Source organism: Pseudophryne corroboree, chromosome 6, assembly GCF_028390025.1.
Source record: "Pseudophryne corroboree isolate aPseCor3 chromosome 6, aPseCor3.hap2, whole genome shotgun sequence".
Taxonomy (NCBI): domain Eukaryota; kingdom Metazoa; phylum Chordata; class Amphibia; order Anura; family Myobatrachidae; genus Pseudophryne; species Pseudophryne corroboree.
The window spans coordinates 798,494,474-798,519,076 of record NC_086449.1 but is presented as its reverse complement, the minus strand read 5'-3'; the positions used below and the strand labels follow the sequence as shown (position 1 = coordinate 798,519,076).

The 24,603-nt window shown below is 46.6% G+C and overlaps 1 protein-coding gene across 1 annotated transcript in view; it reads left to right on the top strand.

Annotated features, from left to right (window-relative positions):
• The window catches only part of ARHGAP8 (Rho GTPase activating protein 8), a 91,946-nt gene that overhangs the window by 52,035 nt on the left and 15,308 nt on the right, over positions 1-24,603 (top strand). Inside the window, exons 7-8 of the mRNA XM_063930065.1 lie at positions 13,325-13,398; positions 18,574-18,651. Of these exons, the coding sequence (XP_063786135.1) occupies positions 13,325-13,398; positions 18,574-18,651 (152 nt within the window). The remainder of the gene's footprint in view (positions 1-13,324; positions 13,399-18,573; positions 18,652-24,603) is intronic.

Here is a 24,603-nt window from a genome sequence, read left to right as displayed (position 1 = left end):
ATGAAGAAGTGGCAGGATACGTTCAGATAAAAAGATAAAATTACATTTAATTTATAAAAAGGTAGGCTAAAATTTCACAAGTATAGGATAATGTTAAGAGTACATCAGGAAAAAGTAAAAAGTATATATAGTACAAAACATAAGAATAAAAACAATGCTCTAAAAAGATAAGAATAAAATGCTTATCTTAAAAATGGAGGGTCAGTTTAGAGGTACATCCAACGCGTTTCGTCCATCAGACTTCATCAAGGGAAGACATACTATGTTTTTATGTTTTATTCTGTACTTTTATGAATACATTTTATTCTATGTAATTGAAAATTGTTTTGTTTTAAACTGATGTACTAATATTATCGAAACAGTACCATACATGTAAACGCCTTCAGATCTGTTTGTTTGCTGTTCTCTCCCGAACCTTTGTTAACAGGAGGTTCTTCTAGAGGTGCTGTTCTTTCATTCACATAGCGCTATTGGGTACCCTCCTATATATATATATATATATATATATATATATACAAAAAAGAAATATCCGGCACTCTGATAAGTAGAATAACGCCTGGGTGCCCTCCAAAAGATAATGCAGACAAACAGTCCCTTCCCACCTGTGGCTCAGGTGTTTGTGTAGAGGAGGAAACAGGCGGCACTCCAAGGACTTGTATAACAAACTTGTATTCAATCAAAACATGGTGAAAAAAACAAAGCAAAACAAAGTAAGATACCTGTACCTTTGTTTTGCTTTGTTTTTTTCACCATGTTTTGATTGAATACAAGTTTGTTATACAAGTCCTTGGAGTGCCGCCTGTTTCCTCCTCTACACAAACACCTGAGCCACAGGTGGGAAGGGACTGTTTGTCTATATATATATATATATATATATAATAGCCAAACAATCATAGGCGGCACTCACGGGACTCCTCAAATGAACGGGTCCGACACCCCGATATTCAGCAACGTTTCGGTTTTATTTCAAACCTTCGTCAGACATACTTGGGGCATAACTGTGGACACGCCCCTCCCCTATGAAGCCACGTCCCTATTTTTCTTACGCACGCCTGCGGCGCGCACTAACTGTTTTGCCGCGGGGGGGGGGGGGGGGCGCCAGTGAAAACTTTCGCACTGGGCGACACAAAGTGTAGAAATCGGCCCTGATATATATATATATATATATATATATATATATATAGCGTTAATGCAGTCCCCTGGGTGTAGCTATGTAAACTAACCACCCTCCAGGAACCAGGCGGCACTCCACGGATTTTTTTGAGAAAAATAGCTTTTATATATAAAGTCAAAAGTTCAATACATAGTGCAAAAACAAACCGATGTTTCAACGCCTCACAGGCGTTTTTTTCAAGGTGCACAGTGCTAAAGGGATAAAGAAAAACAAACCAATATATATATCAGGGCCGGTTTCTACACTTTGTGTCGTCGCCCAGTGCGAAGGTTTCCACTGGCGCCCCCCCCCCCCGCGCGCGGCAAAACAGTTAGTGCGCGCCGCAGGCGTGCGTCAAAAAATAGGGACGTGGCTTCATAGGGGAGGGGTGTGTCCACAGTTATGCCCCAAGTAGTTGTGCCCCCCAGTTGATTTGCCCCTGTAGATGTGCCCCCAGTAGATTTGCCCCAGTAGTTGTGTCCCCTATAGCTATGCCCCCAGTAGTTGTGCCCCCTATAGCTATGCCCCCCAGTAGATTTGCACCAGTAGTTATGCCCCATCGCTGTGCCCCCTGCTGCTTTGCCCTCAGTAGTTGTGCCTCCTGTAGCTATGACCCCAGTAGATTTGCCCCAGTAGTTGTGCCCCCAGTAGTTGTGCCCCCTGTCGCTGTGCCCCTTAGTAGCCGCTTACAAACACACACAAAAATAAAAAAACAATACTTACCAGCCCCGCTCCTGCTTCCCGACCGCTGCTGCTGCTGCTGCTCCGTCTGGCCTCCCGCGGCTCCTCTCTATGGGAGAGACATCATGACGTCTCTCCCATAGCAACGCCGCACAGACACTAGAGGTCAATAATGACCTCTGGTGTCTGTCACTGGAGCCGGCTGCAGCGGACGCCCACACAGCCCACGGCGTCTGCTGCAGCCGGTGAGCAGGGTGCGGGTAGGCGGCGGGGCCTGCGCGGTGACTGCTGCTGCGTCCCCAGGTTGCAGCGCCCCGGGTGCAGGGACTGCTTGCCCGCACCAACAACCGCTCCTGATATAGATAGGTATATATGTGTGTGTGTGTGTGTGTGTGTGTGTGTGTGTGTCTATATATATATATATGTGTATGTATATATATATATATATATATATATAAATATATATATTTACACAAAGTGTATTAAAAAAACACAGTTGTTTGAGTTTTGTTTTTAAAAAAGCTTCCGAACCAAAAAAGTTATATATGACAGCACAAAAAAAAATTCTGTATTCTAAAACAACATAGGTAATAATAACTTGTTAATAAATCATAAAATGAAAAAAGTGCTTGTGCCTCGTAATGAGTTTCTCAGTGAAGTGGACTGCTTCCTTAGACAGTATGTCAACCTGTTGGGAGATTTAGGGAAGTCCCACATTCCCCTAGGCTGCAAGACACAACACCCACCCCTTTATAATTAATTAATTGTTTTATTGTATTTGGTATTATTCGGGCGGCGTCAGTCGGAACAGCTGCCTATACCAGGGTGGGGAACCTTTGGCCCTCCAGCTGTTGTTGAACTACATATACCAGCATGCCCTGCTACAGTTTTGCTATTACACCATACTAAAACTGCTGCAGGGCATACTGGGATGTGTAGTTCAACCACAGCTGGAGAGCCGCAGATTCCCCACCCCTGGCCTATACGAACTGTTGAAATGCAGCATGTCCTACATACTTAGCATTTTGACAGTGACCATGACATATTATGTCTACACGGATGATATGTCAACATAATGAACTTTTGACAATCTGTCCCTGGTGGTCCAGTGGTGTCTTACTTTCTTACGGTGGCAGTAGCTGCTCCAATGCCCTCTTCTGGGTCCTTGGGGAAAAAAAGAGCAAAATTATAAAGTAAACCAAAAGCAAAAATACGTGCAATATTATTCATGGCCAACAGGTGTCAGCGCAGATTTCCTTTTCAGAATTTGTATATTAACTAAGTAACATAGAAACACAGAATTTGACAACAGATAAGAACCACTTGGCCCATCTAGTCTGCCCATTTTGTTATCCTTTTAGGTAATCTCAACCCTTTTTGAACCTTAATTCTTTGTAAGGATATTCATATGCCTATCCCAGGTATGTTTAAATGGCTCTACAGTCTTCGCCTCTACCACCTCTGCTGGGAGGCTATTCCACTTATCCACTACCCTTTCTGTGAAGTAATTTTTCCTTCAATTTCCGCTGAACCTCCCTCCCTCCAGTTTCAGTGTATGTCCTCGAGTTCTAATACTTCTCTTCCTTTGAAGATTGTTTCCCTCCTAAACTTTGTTAAAACCCTTGATATATTTGAAAGTTTCTATCATGTCCCCCCTTTCCCTTCTCTCCTCCAAACTACACATGTTAAGATCTTTTAGCCTTTCCGGGTAAGTTTTGTGATGTAGGCCATGCACCATTTTAGTTGCCCTTCTTTGTACACTCTCTAATGTATTTATATCCTTCTGGAGATATGGTTTCCAGAACTGGACACAGTATTCTAGATGAGGCCGTACCAATGACCTATACAGTGGCATTATCACTTCTTTTTTTCCTGCTACTGATTCCTCTCCCTATGCAACCAAGCATCTGACTCGCTTTTCTCATTGCTTTGTTGCATTGCTTCCCTGCCTTCAAGTCACTTGAAATGGTGACTCCTAAATCCCTTTCCTCCTCAGTAGTTTCCATTATAGTACCCTTGATACTATATTTAGGGGGACATTTACTAAGCAGTGATAAGAGCGGAGAAGTGAGTCAGTGGAGAAGTGGCCCCATCAACCAATCAGCAGCTCTGTATCATTCTGTAGTATGCAAATTATAGATGTTACTTCAAAGTTGATTGGTTGCCATGGGCAGCTTCTCCAATGGCTCACTTCTCTGCTCTTATCACTGCTTAGTAAATGTCCCCCTTAGCCTTTCGGTTTTTGACACCCAAGTGCATGATTTTGCATTTTTTAGCATTAAACTGTAGTTGCCACGTCCTTGACCATTTTTCAAGCCTAGCTAGGTCATCAATTATTTGTTTTATCCCTCCCGGTGTGTCTACCCTGTTGCATATCTTTGTATCATCTGCAAAAAGGTATACTTTCCCTTCAATACCATTTGCAATGTCACGAAAAAAGATATTAAAGAGAACTGGTCCAAGTCCAGATCCCTGGGGTACTCCACTGGTAACATTTCCTTCCATAGATTGCACTCCATTTGCTACAACTGCCTGTTTCCTATCCTGCAACCAGGTTCTTATCCAAACTGTTTTATAATCCACCACCACGCTTTCAAGTTTATTTACCAGTCTGCGATGTGAGACAGCGTCAAATGCCTTACTAAAGTCTAGATATGCTACAACTACAGCTCCCCCTTGATCTATTATTTTCATCGCGGAGTCAAAAAAGTCAATACGATTTGTTTGGCATGATCTCCCACCAGTAAATCCATGCTGTTTTGGATCCTGTAAGTTGTTTGATATAAGATATTCCACAACTCTTTCATTTAATAGTTTTTCCATTACTTTCCCTACTACTGATGTAAGGCTTACTGGTCTGTAGTTACTTGCTTCTTCCTTGCTCCCACTTTTGTGCAGTGGAACTACATTTGCTCTTTTCCAGTCCTCTGGAATGGCACCTGTATTTAGTGACTGGTTAAATAATTCTGTTAATGGTGCCACCAGCACATCTTTTAGTATCCTTGGGTGTATCCCATCTGGCCCCATTGATTTATTCACTTTTAGTTTTGAAAGTTCTGTTAGGCCCTTCTCCTCTGTAAATGTACTTTCATTTACCTTATTTTTATGAATGTCCTTGCAACTTAACTGTGGCCCCCTCCCTTCTCCTTCTGTAGTAAATACTGAGCAAAAATAATTATTTAGGCGATCTGCTATTGCCTTGTCTCCCTCCACCAAATTCTCACTCTCTGTCTTAAGTTTTTATTATTCCTCCATTTGATTTTCTCCTTTAATTTATATACTTAAAGGGGGGGAAACTTTTTTTTTTTTATCTACTGACTGGGCCATTTTCTCCTCCACTTCTGCCTTTGCACGTCTGATCACTTTCTTAGCATCCTTCTGTCTGTCAAGATACACCTCTTTGTCGTTGTTATTTTGAGTCTGTTTGTATTTCTTAAAAGCCATCTATTTTGCTTTCACACTAGTTGATACTTCTTTTGTGAACCACACTGGCTTCCTTTTCCTGGTGCTTTTCCTAACCCTTTTGATACAAAGGTCTTTTGCCATTAGTATTGCACTTTTCAGTTTTTCCCACCTCTCCTGCACCCCTTCCAAGTTCCTCCAGTCCGCCAATGAATCACTTAAACATCTCCCCATTTTTGCAAGGTCAGCATTTCTAAAATCCAACACCTTTGTTTGTGTGTGACAGGAGTTGGATCCTGTCTTTATACTAAACCATACTGCTTGATGATCACTGGATCCCAGGTGCTCACCCACATATATGTCTGATATCCTGTCACCATTTGTAAGAATTAAATCTAATATTGAGTCTTTGCGAGTGGGCTCCCTCACCAATTGCTTGAGAGATGCTCTCTGTAAGGAATTTAGACATTTGCCACTTGTAGCAGTACTTGCAAAAGACCCCTTCCAATTGACATTAGGTAAATTAGCGTCTCCCATGATTATGACTTCTCCCTTTAAAGCCAGTTTAATGATGTCCATCAATAGGTTCCTGTCCAAATCCTGCCCCTGGCCTGGTGGTCTGTAGATCACCCCAATGCGAATAGTGTCCTTATCCCCGGTTTCTGTGGTGACCCAAAGGCCCTCAGTTTTGTCTTCAATATTTTGTATTAAAGTAGCAGTTATGCTTTTTTTCATGTACATTGCTACCCCTCCTCCTATTTTTCCCATTCTATCCTTCCTAAATAAATTGTATACTGGTATAGCTATGTCCGAGTCATGATTCTCATTGCACCATTCCCATTGTAGTTGCTACAATATCCTGGTTATCCCTTGTCATTATCTCAATTAACTTTGTAATTTTGGGGGTCATTCCGACCCGATCGCACTCTGCAGTTTGCAGTGCAGCGATCGGGTTGGAACTGCGCCGGCACATGCCAGACGGCCAAAGGCTGTCGTTACCTAGCGATCACCTCTGCCTGATTGACAGGCAGAGGCGGTCGCTGGGTGGGAGGGGGCGGCACGGCGGCGGGCCGCAGCGGCCGCATGACGTTACATGCAGCCACTGCAACCTGGGGCAGTGACGAGTAACTCCTGGCCAGCCGCAGAAGCTGCACTGGCCGGGAGTTACTCTTCAAGTACAAAAGCATCGCCGCTGTGCGATGCTTTTCTACTTGTGCTCAGGGGGGCCAGACTGACATGTGGGGCAGACTATCCCTGTGCTGGGCATCCCCCTGCATGTCTGGGAAGATGATTGTAGCTGTGCTAAATTTAGCACAGCTATGATCAACTCTGAATGACCCCCTTTGTCTCCTAAGCTACTAGCATTTGCGCACACAGCTTTAAGAATTTTGTTTGTGCACCTGTTATTAGTAGCCATGTCCAGACAGTACAAAATAAATGACAAGTTTAAAGTTGAAATTACCTGTTTGGTGATGTTGGTATTTTTTTTTTTTTACTAATCAGGAATCACACTCTGTCCTTTACTCCACGACTACACCTCACTAAGGGGCCTGTTTATCACCAGCCGCATCCAGGATGCGGATGACAGGTGATAAAATCGCCCCAACTCGCACTGCGATAATTCATTAAATGGCAGGGATGTATCAATTATCGTGTGCAGGCACAGAGCTTGCAGTCAAGCTCTGTCCCTGCGATGATACTCCGCAGCATCATCGGGGAATTTTTCGGAAAAATACCCCGATGTCCTGCTGCGCATGCGCCACCCCCGCCGACATCGGCGCTACCGCCGCCACCCGGTCGACCCCCCCAGTTGCGACTATCCCTGCGTGCCGCGGACCCTCCCCCCCCCCCCCCCCAGATCATCAATATACTCGCCAGTCCGCGCTGTTCCTGCTGGGCTGCCGGATCCTGTGCACTGCGGTGACCCCCGGTGCTGTAAAGTGCACTGCCGCTTTGCACAATGGCCAAATGATCAAAGGAAATAAACACCAGACAGCATGCAATAAAAAGCTATGTTTCACTGAGCAACTTCCCCACACATGCAATGCCAATTACAAGCAAAGCACTACATCAAAAAACATACATGAATTTGCATAAAGGGGGGTACTCACGGAGCGATATTCTAAGCAATCTGACTAGATTGCTTAGAATTTAAGCATTATCGCTCCGTGTGTACCCCCTACAGCAGGGGCGGCCAGACTTTTGGAGTCGGTGATCTACTGTGAAAGCGAAAAAACTTTAAAAGGGGCGTGGCATAACAAAAAGTGGGCATGGCATAACAAAAAGTGGGCGTGGTATAACGGAAAAAAAGGGACGTAGCCTTGCTGCGCAGAGTGTAATGACTGCCTCACACGAAATAACACATTGGCCCCCACAGGTAAAAACCTCAAACACATATGCCCCCACAGTGCCAGATACACATGCCCCCACAGTGCCATGTGCCCACAGTGCCAGATATGCCCCCACAGTGCCAGATACAGATATGCCCCCACAGTGCCAGATATGCCCCCACAGTGCCAGATACAGATATGTCCCCACAGTGCCAGATACAGATATGCCCCCACAGTGCCAGATTACAGATATGCCCCCACAGTGCCAGATTACAGATATGCCCCCACAGTGCCAGATATGCCCCCACAGTGCCAGATATGCCCCCACAGTGCCATGTGCCCACAGTGCCAGAAATGCCCTCACAGTGCCAGAAATGCCCCCACAGTGCCAGATACAGATATGCCCCGCAGTGCCATGTGCCCGCAGAGCCAGATATGCCCCCAGTGCCACATATGACCCCACAGTGCCAGATATGCCCCCACAGTGCCATGTGCCCACAGTGCCAGATATGCCCCCACAGTGCCAGATACAGATATGCCCCCACAGTGCCAGATATGCACCCACAGTGCCATGTGCCCGCAGAGCCAGATATGCCCCCAGTGCCACATATGACCCCACAGTGCCAGATATGCCCCCACTGAGCTATGTGCCCACAATGCCAGATATGCCCCCATAGAAGAGCTCACCGTTGGTGTGTGGAGAGCGCAGCGCGCGCTTCTCCTGTCTGCCGCTCTGCCTCCTCAGTCTGATCTCCGGCGGTGACGGCAGCGTGTATGGCTCAAATCAGGTGCCGGTCCACGAGCTCTCATTGGCTAACGAACCGGCACCTGATTTGAGCTATACACTCGGCCGTCACTGCCGCAGACTAGACTGTGGAGGCAGAGCGGCAGGCAGGAGAGGCGCGGCTTCGGGTGGCTGGGCGGCGGATCGCGATCGACTGGTCGCATGTCCGCGATCGACCAGTCGATCGCGATCGACTGTTTGGCCACCCCTGCCCTACAGCGATAGCGATGCGCAGCCCCACGCATTGCTATCGCTGGTGCTAGATTGTCCTGCCTTGCAGGCCAATCTAGCAGGTCGCTCACTTCACCCGCTGGGTGAAATGAGCGGCCCCCCGTCTCCCCCCGCACGCTCAGCACACATCACGCTGTGCTGAGCGGGGGGGGGGGGGGGCCTTAAGAGAGAACTGTAGTGAGCAGATTGGGGATGTCTTTTCATAGTTTAAAAAGACGGATAATATACATAAGATGAATGACATACTTTTGAGGCTCCTTTAAGGGAGACATCTTGTTTGGGGAAGACTTAAATAAAATTGTGTCTGGACTGCCGGCTGCTAAGACTGCCTTTCTCCCAAATACTAATCCTTCTGCACAGAAGGCAAAAGGTACCACTTTTCGCTCCTTTTGACCTCGAGGGAAAGCAAACGGTCAGGCATACCCAAGACAATCTCGTGCTTCCAAAACCACTAAGCCCAAGACAAAGCAGTCCTGGGCGGCCCGTCAGTCTGCTTCTAAGCAAGACATGTCTGCCGCATGATAGGGTGGGAGGCCGACTTCTGCAGTTCACCCAGGTCTGGTTAAAGACCACTTCAAGAAATGTCCCCCTTGCCAGTTTTGCACCATGGTCATTCCTTCGAATCCACTAAAGGCGCAAACTCTGCAGCAGGTTGTGAGTTCTCTCCTGGATACAGGAGTGGTAGTGCCGGTACCTCTGTGCCAGAGAGGCAGTGGTTACTACTCGACCCTGTTTCTAGTGCCGAAACCCAATGGGACTTTCCGGCCTATACTCAACCTCAAATTACTAAATAAGTTTGTGAGAGTGTCCAAGTTCCATATGGAGACGCTGCGCTCAATTGTACTGGCGATGGAACTAGGAGACTATATGGTATCCCTGGATATTCAGGATTTGTACCTGCACATACCTATTGCCAAGTCACATCAGCAGTATCTGCGGTTTGCTATTTGCAACCTACACTATCAGTTCCAGGCTCTGCCATTTGGACTGGCTACAGCTCCTCGGATCTTCACCAAGGTTATGGCTGTAATAACGGCACATCTCCGTCGCCAGGGTGTCAGGTCAGGATCCTGCTATATCTGGACGACTTGTTGATCCTGGCAAACTCCCACGATGTCCTCCTCAGTCATCTACAACTGACGGTAAGCTACCTACAAGTCCACGGGTGACTCGTCAATTGAAAGAAATCCTCACTGGTCCCAGCTCAGAGCATAGTGCACCTGGGAGCACTCCTGGAGACACACAGTCAATGTCAGTTCCTGTCTCCGGAGAAAGTCCTGAAGCTTCAGGACAGGTTAAGATGCTTCCTTTGTCTCCCGAGAGTGTCGATACATTCAGCGATGCAAGTACTTGGCCTGATGGTGTCGGCTTTCGACATAGTGGAGTACGCTGAATTTCATTCCCACCCCTTGCAGAGGTTAATTCTTTCTAAGTGGGATGGCCTATCTTATCAGATCAGATCTCACATGATTACTTTGACTGCGGAGGTTCGTCATTCGCTGACCTGGTGGCTACAGGACCAGCAGTTGAGCAGGGGCCATCCCTTCTGGATCCCCAACTGGATCCTGCTGACAACGGATACCAGTCTGCGGGGATGGGGTGCGGTGTTGGAGCAACACTCTTTTCAAGGTCGTTGGTCCAAGGAGGAGTCACTCCTCCTGATAAACATTCTGGAGCTGCGGGCGGTGCTCAATGCGTTAACTCTCGCCTTGCCTCTGATACAAAACAGGCCTATTCAAGTACAGTCAGACAACACCACCACAGTGGCATACATCAACCATCAAGGCAACACTCGAAGCCACATGGCAATGTTGGAAGTGTCAAAAATCCTTCAATGGGACGGAACGCCATCTGCCAGCAATATCATCAGTGTTCATTCCGGGTGTCCTAAACTGGGAAGCGGACGTCCTCAGTCATCAGGATGTACACGCCGGAGAGTGGAGTCTTCATCCGGAAGTCTTTCAACTCCTAGTGGACACGTGGGGCCTACCAGATGTAGACCTGATGGCATCTCGACACAATCACAAAGTTCCGGTCTTCGGATCAAGGACTAGGGATCCTCAAGAACTTTCGGCTGCCTAACGTGTTCCCTCCTGTTACTCCTGCCCAGGGTCCTGTGGAAGTTCAAGCAAGAAGGAGGAATACTACTTCTAGTCGCTCCGGCGTGGCCCAGACGGCATTGGTTATCAGACCTGCAGGGTCTATCGACAGAGCATCCTCTTATACTTCCTCAACGATCAGACCTCATTGTACAGGGCCCTTGTCTCTTTCCAGACCTGGCCAGACTGGCTTTGACGGCGTGGCTCTTGAAGCATCACTCCTGAGGGCCAAAGGATTCTCTGAGGCGGTCATCCAAACTATGTTGAAAGCCAGCAAACCAGCATCTGCTCGGATCTATTACAGGGTCTGGAATTCTTACTTCACCCTGGTGTGCTGATAAGAACTATGATGCGTACAGATTCAAAACATCCAGAATCCTGGCTTTCCAGCAACAAGGCCTGGACTTTGGCCTTCGTCTGGCCTCCATCAAGGTTCACATGTCTGCCTTGTCGGTATGGTTTCAGAGAAAAATTGCATCTATACCTGATGTTCATACATTTACTCAGGGTGTGTTACAAATTCAGCCTCCTTATGTCCCTCCTGTGGCTCCATGGGATCTGTCTATTGTCCTGAAAGCCCTGCAAGAGTCTCCTTTTGAACCTCTTGAGTCAGTGTAAATGGCTCACAGCCAAGGTCCTATTTCTACTGGCTATTGCCTCTGCTAGAAGGGTGTCGGACTTAGCTGCATTGTTCTGTCGACCACCCTTTCTGATTTTTCAGCGTGACCGGCCGGTTCTTAGAACTCGCCCAGGTTATTTACCTAAGGTGGTGTCATCTTTTCACCTTAACCAAGAGATTATGGTTCCGGCCTTTATCTCTTCTGACTTGTCCCCCAAAGAGCGGTCTTTGGATGTGGTAAGGGCTCTCCGTATATATGTGGAGAGGACTGCCTCTGTCAGGAGGTCAGATACCCTTTTTGTATGGTTTGGTTTCCACAAACGTGGCTGGCCTGCGAATAAGCAAACTTTGGCCAGATGGATTAGAATGGTGATTGCACAAGCTTATGTGCAGGCTGGACTTCCAGCTCCTACCACTATTAAACTGTTGGACCTTCTTGGGCGGCCCGCTGTGTCGCATGTGCAGAACAATTGTGCTAGGTGGCTACGTGGTCCTCAGTGAACACATTCATTAGGTTCTATGCCTTTGATACTTCCGCCTCCCAGGATGCTTCCTTTGGACGCCGGGTTCTCATACCTGCTAAGGCGCGTCTCCTCCCTTGAGGAACTGCTTTAGGATATCCCCAATGTTTCCTATGGAACACAGTGTACCCTGCTGCAGAAAAGGAGTTATGGTAAACTTACCATTGTTAACTCTCTTTTTGCGAGGTACACTGGCTTCCACAGGGCGCCCACCCTGACGCACCTAGCTTCTATGGGTTTGTATGGCATTAGCTGCTGGTCCCTTCTCGTGTCGTGAGAATGTGGTTCTGTGTGACTAACATCTGCCTTCTCTTTTACCTGGTCCTACATTGGACTGGTTAACGAAACTGAGCTCACAGTGCCTGTAGACGGGGTTATAGAGGAGGCCCAAATGCATCCTGGGACAGCCTAAAGCTTTAGCCTGTTGGTGCCTCTGGATCAAGATCCACTCTACATCCCCAATGTTTCCTGTGGAACGAAGTCCACCATAACTCTCCTTTTTTTTTGACCATTGAGTGATACATAGGAGCCCTTAAAAACTTTTGCCTTGGGGCCTGCAATAGATCTTATTATGCCCCTGGACCTTCTCTTTATAATTTGGCATAATATGAACTGGGGCACTGTATAGGGCAGTACACACGGGGAGAGATGTGTGCTGAGCGATCTGTCACATACCGCTCAGCACACGTCTCCCCCGCTCCGCACACAGCGTGATGTGCGCTGAGGAGAGGGGGGGCGCTCATTTCACCCAGCTGGTGAAATGAGCGATGTGCTACATTGTGCCTGGGGCTGCGCAACGCTATCGCTGTGGGGCATACACACGGAGAGATCCGTGCTTAACTTCTAAGCATCTTATGTCTAATGTGAATTGCACGTACTATGTTGCATACTGTGTACTGGCAGCCCTACAACTAGGGCACTACTACGCACTGGCGTAACTATAATGGGTGCAGTGCACACGGGCCCCTGGTTCCAGAGGGGGCCCACACTGCACACACTGCACCCATTTCTTCTATACTTACCTTTCCGGTGTCCATCGGCGACCGTGTGTGGGCCCCCTCCTCTCCCGTAGCCATCACCGCCGCTGCTAGCGCACTGAGCGCTAGAGACTCTGGAACAGTGCCAGAGTCTACAGCGCATGCGCAGGACTCCGGAAAAATGGCGTGGCGGCCATTTTTTGGAGTCCTGCGCATGCACTGTAGACTGAGTGCCAGAGTCTCAGCGCTGAGAGCGCTAGCAGTGGCGCAACGGCTACAGGAGAGGAGTCGGCCCACACACGGAGTCTGCACACGGGTCCCCGGTTCAGAAAATAAACTAGAGTGCTATTATGGGGCATAAAATGAATGACTGATGCGAAGAAGTTTCTCTCTAGCAGCATTGGGATGGGGTCCCCTTCAAAATTATGCTATGGGGCCCACAAATTTCTGGCTTCGCCTCTGCATCCATTAGATATCCCACACTTCCCCATTTATAAGTTGTCTCATCTTCTATTCTTCTGTTACAGTCTTAAGAACAAAAACAATGGGAAGCTGATCCCGCCGGTTATGGAACAGACGATATCCTATTTGAAACTGAAAGGTGAGATCTCGTTTGTGATGACAGTAGGGATTTTTTTTATATGCTTTGTCCTTTTGGTGTTAAGTATTAAAAACAGTCAGAGTTCGGGTATTAAATGTAGTTTGGTGAAATTCTGGGGTGGCTCTGATGACATTAATATTTATGTCTGTACAGGGCAATGACCATAACTGCTGATAATATGAAGACATGACTGAAAAGCACAGGACGTAGTTATAATATAAACCATATGTTTAATAAAAGCTGCATGAGGACGCATATAAGTCCTTAAATTAGTGATTGGAAGGTGGGAAGACACGTTAAGTTCAGAGGAACTAAGTTGATTCTTCTAGTATGTAAGATGCAGACACGTCAGTGTGGGCGTAGCCAAAAAAGTTATGTACGGCAATTTCCCGATTGTCCTCCGGTTGTCTCCAAGTGATACGTTGTGCTCTCCAGGTGATTCTTCATGTGGACCTTTTCTATAATGATCCATTTAGCCAGCACTGATAATGAGGTGCATGCCATTTTTTTTATTTCCTTTTTTTAAAAGTATAGACCTAGTATTTACTGTGCCAGGGACCACCACAGAGTTCTTAAAGGGAATTTATAACCATGATCTACACAGACTTTTTATTTATTTGTATTACATACCATATTACCTGCTCTCTCCTGGGCAAACAAGGTCATTATGCTGCATCTTGTATGTTGCTTTGATGCTCCAAATAGGATGACTGGTTAGATTGTGTTTTGAAGACTCAGAAACAATATTGCAGTATGAATGTGGGGATGCCATGCTGTGTTGCAGTAGGATTGTGGGGTGCTGTGTTACAGTATGAATGTGGGGATGCTATGCTGTGTTGCAGCAATTACTGTGGGGATGCTGTACTTTGTTGCGATATGAATGTGGGTATGCTGTACTGTGTTGCGGTATAAATGTGGGGATGCTGTACTGTGTTGTGGTATGAATGTGGGAATGCTGTACGGTGTTGCGGTATGAATATGGTATGCTGTGATGTGTTGCAGTATGAATGTGGGGATGCTGTACTGTGTTGTGGTATTAATGTGGGAATGCTGTACGGTGTTGCGGTATGAATATGGTATGCTGTGATGTGTTGCAATATGAATGTGGGGATGCTGTACTGTGTTGCGGTATGAATGTGGGGATGCTGTGCTATGTTGCAATATTAATGTGGGGATGCTATGCTGTGTTGCGGCATGCATATGGGAATGCTGTACTGTGTTGCGGTATGAATGTGGGGATGCTATGCTGTGTTGCGGTATGAATGTGAGAATGCTGTACGGTGTTGCGGTATGAATGTGGTATGTTGTGCTGTGTTGCGGTATGAATGTGGGATGCTGTGCTGTGTTGCGGTATGTATGTGGAGATGCTGTGCTATGTTGCTGTATGTGGGGTGCTGTGCTATGTTGCTGTATGTGGGATGCTGTGCTATGTTGCTGTATGTGGGATGCTGTGCTGTGTTGCGGTATGAATATGGGAATGCTGTACTGTGTTGCGGTATGAATGTGGGGATGCTATGCTGTATTGCGGTATGAATGTGGGAAAGCTGTACGGTGTTGCGGTATGAATGTGGTATGCTGTGATGGGTTACAGTATGAATGTGGGGATGCTGTGCTTGTTACGGTATGAATGTGGGGATGCTAGGCTGTGTTGCGGTATGAATAAGGGAATGCTGTACGGTGTTGCGGTATGAATGTGGTATGCTGTGATGTGTTGCAGTATGAATGTGGGATGCTGTGCTGTGTTGCGGTATGAATGGGGGATGCTGTACTGTGCTGCGGTATGAATGTGGGGATGCTGTACTGTGTTGCAGTATGAATGTGGGTATGCTGTACGGTGTTGCGGTATGAATGTGAGCAAGGGCATATTAAAAAAGGAGGGGCCCATGCTCCGTCTCTATTCGAGCACCCTCTAGCCAGCGGTGCAAGCGAGTAGACCCTGGTACTATGTTATAGTCTACCGCATCTGTGCAGATCTCTGGGAAAACGTTGCGGTGCCCATTTCCCCAGTGATTTATCTATTGCACATGCACATGCACATAACACTGGGAAAATACCCGCTGCAACATTTTCCAGGTGATTTGCGCAGAGCTAGCGCTGCTGGCACGACATTCTGGAGTGGTAAGTATTGAAGAACATGGGTACAGGGTATTCAGTGTGGCCCCTGACCCAGGAGCCCACGTACACAGCACACCCTGCACCCATTATAAATACGCCACTGGATGTGGGTATGCGGCACCAGGCTGCAATGTGAATGTGTGTCTAGTATTCAGTATAAACATTATCCACTCTACTAAATAGCACAGTTAAATATAAATCTATCAATACTACTGCAGAAGTGGCATCTCTTACTGGTAATCTTACTACCATATCTTCTGTTTATATTATGTTGACCTCATGGTGAGCGGCTTGTCTCTGTAGCAGAACATAATGACTGCATTTATCATGGTGAGTCAGCCTCTGTAGGGTCTCTAGTGCTCTCCCTGAGTGCTATCCAGGTACCACGCACACTTCAGTTATACCTTACTATTAGTCCTTGTTAAAGCTGTGCCGGTATCATTGCTGTGTGGGTAGGAAAACAGTTCCTACAACTGGGACATCGATATCAGTCTTTTCTTTCTCCTTTTAAAATACAAGTATTAGAAGATAGGTATTTTTTGCGTTAGAAGATGGGTAATTTTTTTATTTTCTGCGAGGTGGGTGGGTGGGGGGGGGGGGATTTTTAGTTTCAGTGTGCAAAAAAAAAATGTTTTGTATTGCAACTACATCTAATTACATCTGCTTATTATCAGCAGAGTCACAATGGTGGCTGTAAGGGTGATTTTCTTGTTGCCTGTCCTGGCGGTTCTGGCCTGGAGGTTGCCTTCCCTGGCGGTTCTGGCCTGGAGGGGTAAGGGTTTAAATAACAACCCTCTCCACTACCACCACCACCGCCTCCTCCTCCTCCTCCCAAGTCAGTGAATCTGTTTTGAGCTGGCACTCCATTCCACTTGGCCAAGAAAAGAATGACTATAAAGTATACAAACATATATGTGCTGTACTGGATACATCTGCCTCTTTATACAAAAAGAGGCAGTTGTATCCAAAAGTGAAAGGAGTGGAGAAGTGGAACTTTATGGGAAACTTGTCCACTTCTCCACTCTTCTTTCTTTTTTTTTTCAGAGCTGGATACTGCAATCTCTGAAAATCAAGTGTAACTACGTATATATAGGGCAGAGCCGTAACTAGACATATTGGTGTCTCACTTCTAGTTGTGGGAGATATAGGATTAGTTAGATACATATATAAATAGCTAAATAGTTAGCTGCATCCTAGTGAGGAACATCACAGAAGAGGCATCACCAAGTTGGTGAGTTTCTATCACTGTAAATTATTTACATTTGTTTTATTTAATAATTAATCGCTGACTAAGTGCCACATTTTATTTATTTTCATTGATTTTAGGTTAAGGGGATTTTATGGGGCGTTTGTGAAACTGGAAAATGAATGATCATTATATTGTCAGTGTGTCACATTAATATATATTTAAAACGTATATATGTTTAGGAGAGTAATGCAAGTAATTTGCTGTTTATATTCATTTGGGCAGCTGACATTAATACAGAATGTGTTGCATTTGGGGGGGTATTCATTAATAAGAGCGGGGGGGGGGTTACATATTTTTATTTGTGTATATTTTTGTCCTGGAGACATGTAGCGCGAAGGACCTGGATCAGAGATTCTGGCAGTGTGTACAGCAGCTCCGTATTTGGACGGCTGCGGTGATAGTATTGACTTGCAGAACCTCTGCATACGGAGACGCAGTTGCGCATGAAGTAGCCCCCACCTCCGGATCAGGCCCATAGTGTAGCGTCACGTGGGTTGCATGTGTGTCAGGGGCGCTCTGTGATATGACGCATTATGGCCCAGATTTACCAAGCCGTGGTAAATTGCAAGGCTTGATAAATCTGGGCCTTATGCTGTTTCAGTGGTGTTGGCAAAATGTTGCCAAAAACATCAGGTAAAATATAGCATTTGCACCCATATGCAGGGCACCTAGAGGGGGAGGAGCGGCCCACACACACCGATGCATGTTCACCGGAGATTTGCACCCTGGTGGGGTACAGCCACCCCCCCCCCCCCCCCCCCACAGGGCCTGTTCTTGTGAGCTTGCAATCTGTACTAATAATGGATGTGATGATCGAGTAGGAGGCTGAACTACTACATAGCTCCTCATTTTTCATAATCCTGAAGAACCGGACATTTGCTTTTTAATGCAATTTAAAAAAAATGTTAAAATACATTGAAGTATTACAGTATACAGATAGTACTTAAAGATGCTGTTCCTCTGCAATGATATGTGTCTCCCTGTAAATTATATGGATATTAAGGTGGTCACTCCGAGTTGATCGCTAGCTGCATTCGTTCGCTGTGCAGTGATGAGACAAAAAAATGGCACTTCTGCGCAATGCGCACGCGCGTCGTACAATTGCAACGAACGATGTAGTTTCACACAGGGTCTAGCGAAGCTTTTCAGTCGCACTGCTGGCGGCAGAGTGATTGACATGAAGTGGGCGTTTCTGGGTGTCAACTGAACGTTTTCAGGGAGTGTTCGTAAAAACGCAGGCGTGCCAGGAAAAACGCAGGCGTGACTGGGCGAACGCAGGGCGTGTTCGTGACGTCAAAACAGGAACTGAACAGTCTGAAGTGATCGCAAGCGCTGAGTAGGTATTGAGCCACTCTAAAACTGCACAAAAAAAGTTTGCCTTTCGTTCGCACTTCTGCTAAGCTAAAATACACTCCCAGTGGGAGGCGGCATAACGTTTGCACGGCTGCTAAAAACTGCTAGCGAGCAATCAACTCAGAATGACCACCTAAGTCACCAAGAAGTTCTGTGACATATAGAGGCACAAAGTTTCACACAATTAACAGAAATCTAAGGTGACGTCTTGTACCTGGTATATCACATCGTAATGGGGGTGCATTATTCCTTCTAATACACGTTTCCCTAAGGAACATTGAAGCGATGACATCACCCGTCATCCATCTATGAATGATGACATCAGAACGCTCAGTACAGATATTAGCTACTGGAGATTATACGTATATAAACATCACGTGTGTATTATAACATTAATCTTACAGACCATGTAACTTCGTTTACCTGATGTAACTGCGCCAATGTCTCTTTCTTCCCAGGCATGCGGGCGGAGGGTCTATTCCGAAGATCGGTCGCTGTTCACATCATTAAAGACATCCAGAAGCTGTATAATCTCGGTCAGTGTTCCACAAAGCAATCTGCGGTCACCCGAGCGAGTCATCTCATTGATACTGAATCTATTTGCAGCTGTAGCGCCCGCTCATTTAATTAGTTAATCATAAAGCCATTTGTAATCTAGATGTCAGGTTAGCGGAAGATGTATTGGGGCCTCTGGGGAGACGGCGGCAGGGATTTACAGTGTGCTGTATGAGGGGGTGGGGGCTGATACATAGAGGAGAGAAATTACCAGTTATGTTCCGTGGTGGAACAGGTCAGTGTCTGCGGAAAACATTTCCCAGGGGTAATGCTTCCCTGTGCGGACATCATGGTGAGTGTCATGGGAGAATATACTGCCCTGGGTCCTGACACGGATCTCTGGCGGGTGAAATGTCACAACAGAGATATTAGTAATTATATTTTATGTCCTCGTCGCTGTCTATGTCATCGGGTGACCCAGGTTTCTATGTCACACCATGCACACTGTGTCAGTTCTACCTAGTCAATCATTTCCAGCATCAATGGGGGGATAGTAATTTTCTATTTTATATATAAAATTCACCAGTCTGTCTGTTTGTCCAGTTATGCATTCGGACACCCCTGCACCGATTGGGATGAAACCAGCACGAGCTGGTCCAGGTGGATCCTGTCCAGGTTTTAGGGGGGTATGGGTCCCGGATGGTACATGCAGGGCAGAACTTTGACCCGGCGAGCCTGTTCTGGGCCTTCCACTGGTTGGATCTGGATGAAAACTTCACAGAGTGGTAACATTAGATAAAAAAAAAAACATTCTAGAGTGTTGAGGTCCTGGTCGGACCTCCCGTTGGTGTATTCCAGACAGATCTGTGACCCAGTGAGAAAGGTAAAATATATACAGCGCTAATTGACACAATGAGATCTAAGCAAATGTGTATTTAATAATAGTTTAAAAAAGCTTATACAAATAAAAAAGTATCAATCTGAAATGAATATATATAAATATATATCTCACTATTGAATCTTTGGTGGACTTTGAGACCTGATTAATACTACAGTAGCACCAACTGGTATGCAAAGGCACCAATAGGCATATATATAACCAGCATAAATACAGTCATGAATACGGACCAAGTGTATAATAATTCATCCGATTGGATGTGGTTACCAAGTCTGTGTTCCGTTTAAAGAGGCTCCCATAGATGCAAATTCGTGTAGCAACGGCAGCAATAGTTGCAATAGTTGGAGTCCTGGTTCACAGTTCAATGGGTGCTCCGTGTTCCAATGAGTGGGTTCTCCTATAGGAATAGTAGGCGATGGCAGTGCCAATGTGGAGTCCTGGTTCACGGAGACAAATGAAGTGCAGGGTCCTGACTGTAGATGGTGGTGCAATGGTGGTGCTGGTCAGCAAAAAGTCCACACAGGTCTCAACCTGTGACCCGGGGAGCCTGTTCTGGGCCTTCCACTGGATGGATTTGGATGGAAACTTAAATGAACTGTAATAACTGACTGAAATACCATAATTCAATGACCGGTAATAACTGACTGAAATAACCATAAATCAATGAACTAAAATAAGTGAGAGAAATGGAGGTGGGAAGATAAAAATGTTGTGTACCCAAAAGCCTTCACATAGCAACATTGATAATAGAAGGAAAACTTTAAAACCCTTCTCATAATGGAAATGTGATTATAAAACTAAACAGAAAGGAAAGCTGGGGATCAGGGCTACTGGGGACATATTCTCTCCATTTCTTTATGATGGACAGTGCTCCAGAGGATTTAAAGTCATAGAAATCTTTGTATACCTTATTAATTTTTTAATAACCTTATCCAGAATTTGTTTTGAGTATTCTTTTGATCTTCACGATGAAGCTTTTGTTTCACCTGTTAGACACTTACGGGCTAATTCAGACTGGATCGCTGCAGCTATCCGTTTACACATCAATCCAGTAAATGGTGCGGATGTCACTACTGTCTTTGTGAAATTAATCCCGCTGAGCAATAACAGACTTTCCATACGAGTGAAGCCGCGGGCAAATGCTAGTGTTGAATAACATTTCTATCGCTTGATGTGAAGTCTCGCTAATGCCCTCTCTTTATGTTATATACCCTCAGTGGGCACTTTATTAGACACATCTGCTTGTTAATGCAAATATCTAACCTACCAATCACGTGGCAGCAACTCTGAGTCAAAAAAGCCTGCAGACACGGTCAAGAGGTTCAGTTGTTGTTTTGACCGAACACTAGAATATGGCAGAAATAATTTACTTATCTTTGAATGTGAAGTCATTATTTTATTCTTGCTTATTTATTTGGTGCCACCGACTATGCATAACTGTACAGAGAATCTTTGTTCTTCACATTCTTCACATCAGTCCTAGCATACAGTCTAAATTACCTAACTTGAGCACACACATACTGTATACACCAGTGTTCATTTTAGTCTGCAACCAATTAGTCTACCACTATATTTTTGGAGAGCGGCAGGAAACCAAAGCACGCTCTGGAAACTTCTTTTCTCAATTCTTACACATCAAACATGAAGTATATCAGTAACAAAGTAATGACTTCCTCTGTGGTTCTTGAGTATGTTATTTCACTGCTTGAATTACTTTCGAATTCCAAGACCCAGTTACTATTCAGGAGTTGTTGTGTATGTAAAACAATTAAATATTAATGAGCGTGGGGGCGTGGCCACGGCGTCAAGCGGGTAGGCAGCGGGACACAGGAGCTCCCCGGACCATTAATCCTTATTCCCTCCTTGGCCCTTCCTGGAGCTGCATTTCGGGTGCTGCAGCCTCCTGTCTCCCTGGGGCAACGGCGGGCGTCCTCTGTTCCCTCCTGTCTGCGTCTCCTGGCCGCGCCGGCTGCCTCCCGAGATTCAGGCCTAGGCCGCCTGTGCATTCCCGGCCTCGATTTTGCGGCAATCCTGTGTGTAGCCTGAAGTGTGAGGCGTCCCCCTGTACCCCCCTGGAGGTGTATACCTGGCTGCTTCTGGTCCCTGGCACTGGGACTCAATAACTCTGCAGGAGGAGGGGAGAAGCTGTGGGCCCGGCGGCCATCTTAGAAGCAGCTCTCCCTGCAAGTCTCCATAGCACTGCACTCTGGCTCTGAAGAGGCTGTGGGGCTGGATGAGGTGACCCTGGGCATACTGTCCTACTCTCCTATATTTTTGCCCTTATCAGGTATTTATCCTTGGGCCCCCCTGGTCCCCTCCCTCAACTTTTATTATTGCTGTTTGGGACTTCTGTGCCTTATTGATACTGCATATCCGGACCTTTGCTGAGTTTTCTGACACTGAATATTCGGGACTTGCATACTGTTTGAGCCTCTCTGGGCCCGTGTTTGTGACTAGTCAGGGATACAACCCTTGGTCGCCATGGTGAAAGACGGCCAACGCGCGGCTGCGGCTAAATTGGAGAAGTTTGCCCGCCAGTCCACAAGCCAGCCGGCGCAATCATCTCCTAAATCGTCTCTTCCTACCTGCCCTGATCCCCCCGGCTGGGGCCGACTCGGGCGCTGATACGTCACCCTCTGCTCCTTCCATTCAACAGGTCTTGGAGGCTATAGCAGCTAGTGAACAACGCTTGTCGGACAAAATGGAGAAAGTGCAGTGTCACCTTTCATTATTGCGTCAGGATGTCCAGCGCATCCGTGAGAGAGTGGGTGAGGCCGAGACGCGGGTTTCTAATCTGGAGGATCTCTGTGGCCCCCTGAAGCAATTCGTCTCTACAGTGTCCCAGCAGGTCTCCGCAATGCAAACCAAGCTCCTGAATATGGAGGGACGCCTCCATAGAAACAACGTGCGGTTTGTGGGCCTGCCTGAGGACTTTCTGGAGTTGTACGGAGCAGACTCCTTTACCTCCCAGTTTGCGGTGGAACGGGCCCACAGGGGTACCTTTTAGGCCGTTACCTCCAGGTGCCCCACCCCGATCTTTTATTGCCAAATTCTTGCACTACAAAGACCGTGACTCTGTCCTGCGCCTGGGCCGCACGAAGGGCCCCATGCTTCGAAATGGTGTCAAGAGTGTCGGCATTTCCAGATTTTGCAGCAGACGTCCAGAAAGACCGGGCCCAATTCCTGCCCATTAAGCGTCGTCTTCGTGACCTGAATCTCTCCTACTCGATGCTGTTCCCCTCCAGGCTGCGTGTAGTGGCGGACGGGGAAACCAAGTTCTTCAATTCTCCGAGGGAGGCAGCGGCCTGGTTGGACAGATATGCTCCGGGCGTTCGTCAGCTGGCTCCGGACTGACATCCAGTTTGTTTTGTTTTGTTTTGATTTATTTTACTACCTGGGCCTAAGTCAAGCAAGTATATGTCCGGGGAGCACCCTCTTGTTTTGGTGGTTCTGGACTTTGCTGTATAGTGTTATTTACACATATGGCTTTCTCTGGGACTTTAGGTTTTTATGCTACGCATAGGTCTGCCGTAGGCATTTGGATCTCCAGGGTTTGAGGTTTGGTTTGGGATATGTGTATGCCGCAGTTCGGGGAGGTATACGGGGAGGTTGGTTGTTGTTTGGGGGTTGTTCGTTTTTATGTGATCTCTTTTTTTTTTCTTTCTTTAGTTTATTGTTTTCTATATGTGAAGTGATGGTGTACTGTTTTGGCTGGCTCGGCTTGCGACCCAGGGTCTGCGGACGGCTTGGTCTCCGGGGTGTTGGGCTGTCACCTATGGGGTTTTCTGAAGGGATTGTTCTCCCGGTACGAGTTTTGAGTGGGCGTGTGTGTTCCTGGCTATTTTTGATAACAAATCTACCTATCCACCTTGAGTGCTGTATACGTGTTGTGTCCCAGATGACTGCACGGGTCCTATGCCTGCCTTAAAATTTCTGGTCTGGAATGTCCGAGGTATTAACAATAAAGTAAAACGGTCCCTTGTACTTAAAATGATTAAGAAATACGACCCGGACATTGTCTGTTTGAGTGAGACCCATTTAGAGGGGAATAGACTGTTGTCGCTCCGCAGACCTTGGGTGGGGTGGGCCTATCATTCCTCTCACTCCTACTTCTCCCGTGGGGTGTCGGTTATGGTTAAGAGAACTGTCCAGTTTGAAATGCTTACGGTGAACACTGACCCTTATGGCAGGTTTGTGTTTCTGGAATGTAAATTGAGCTCCAGACCTTATTTCCTTTTATCGGTATATGTTCCCCCGCCATTCACGTATGATGTTTTGCAGAAGGCCGCCTCATTTGTTGCCTCTTCTCCTCACATCCCTGTTATTTGTTTGGGGGACTTCAATAACGTGCTAGATGCCTCCCTAGACAGGTGGAAGTCTCCTCGGACCCCCGGGTGGCGGGTGGCCCAACTAAATTTGCAGACTTTGTGAATAGTATGCAGTGGGTGGATGTTTGGAGGGCTCGCTGTCCTACGCTTAAACAATTCTCATGTTTTTCCAGCACACACGGCTCTTTTTCCAGAATCGACCTGGTCCTGGTATCGCCTGAACTTTTGCCTAGAATATCAGATGTTCATTATGAAGCACGGGGCGTGTCAGATCATTCCCCCTTGATAATGTCTATAGATGTGGAGTGCCAGAGGGGACAGTCGTATTGGAAATTGCATCCTTCCTGGCTGGTTCAGTTGGGTGATTGTTCGGACCTGACGTCTCAATGGGAGGTTTTTTTTGCGGATAATGTGGGCTCAGCCCCGGCGCCTATTATCTGGGATTCGTTCAAAGCTTTTTTACGGGCACACTGATTGGTAAAATTGCTGCACACAAATTGACGTCTAGGGAGAGGGCTCTTGAATCTGAGTTTAGGGACCTTGAGATCCGCTATTTGGCAGAGGGTACTGCTGCGTATAAAACACAGTGGTTGGCAGCTCAGACGGCATGGCTGGCCCACTTATCCGATAAAAATGCGCGTTCTCTTTTGTTTCGTGCCACTAATTTATATATGCAGGCGGATAGACCAGGTAGCTTGTTGGCCCACTTAGTACATTACGACCGGCCGGGGACTACGGTTGCGCAGGTGTCTGGCCCGGATGGCTCT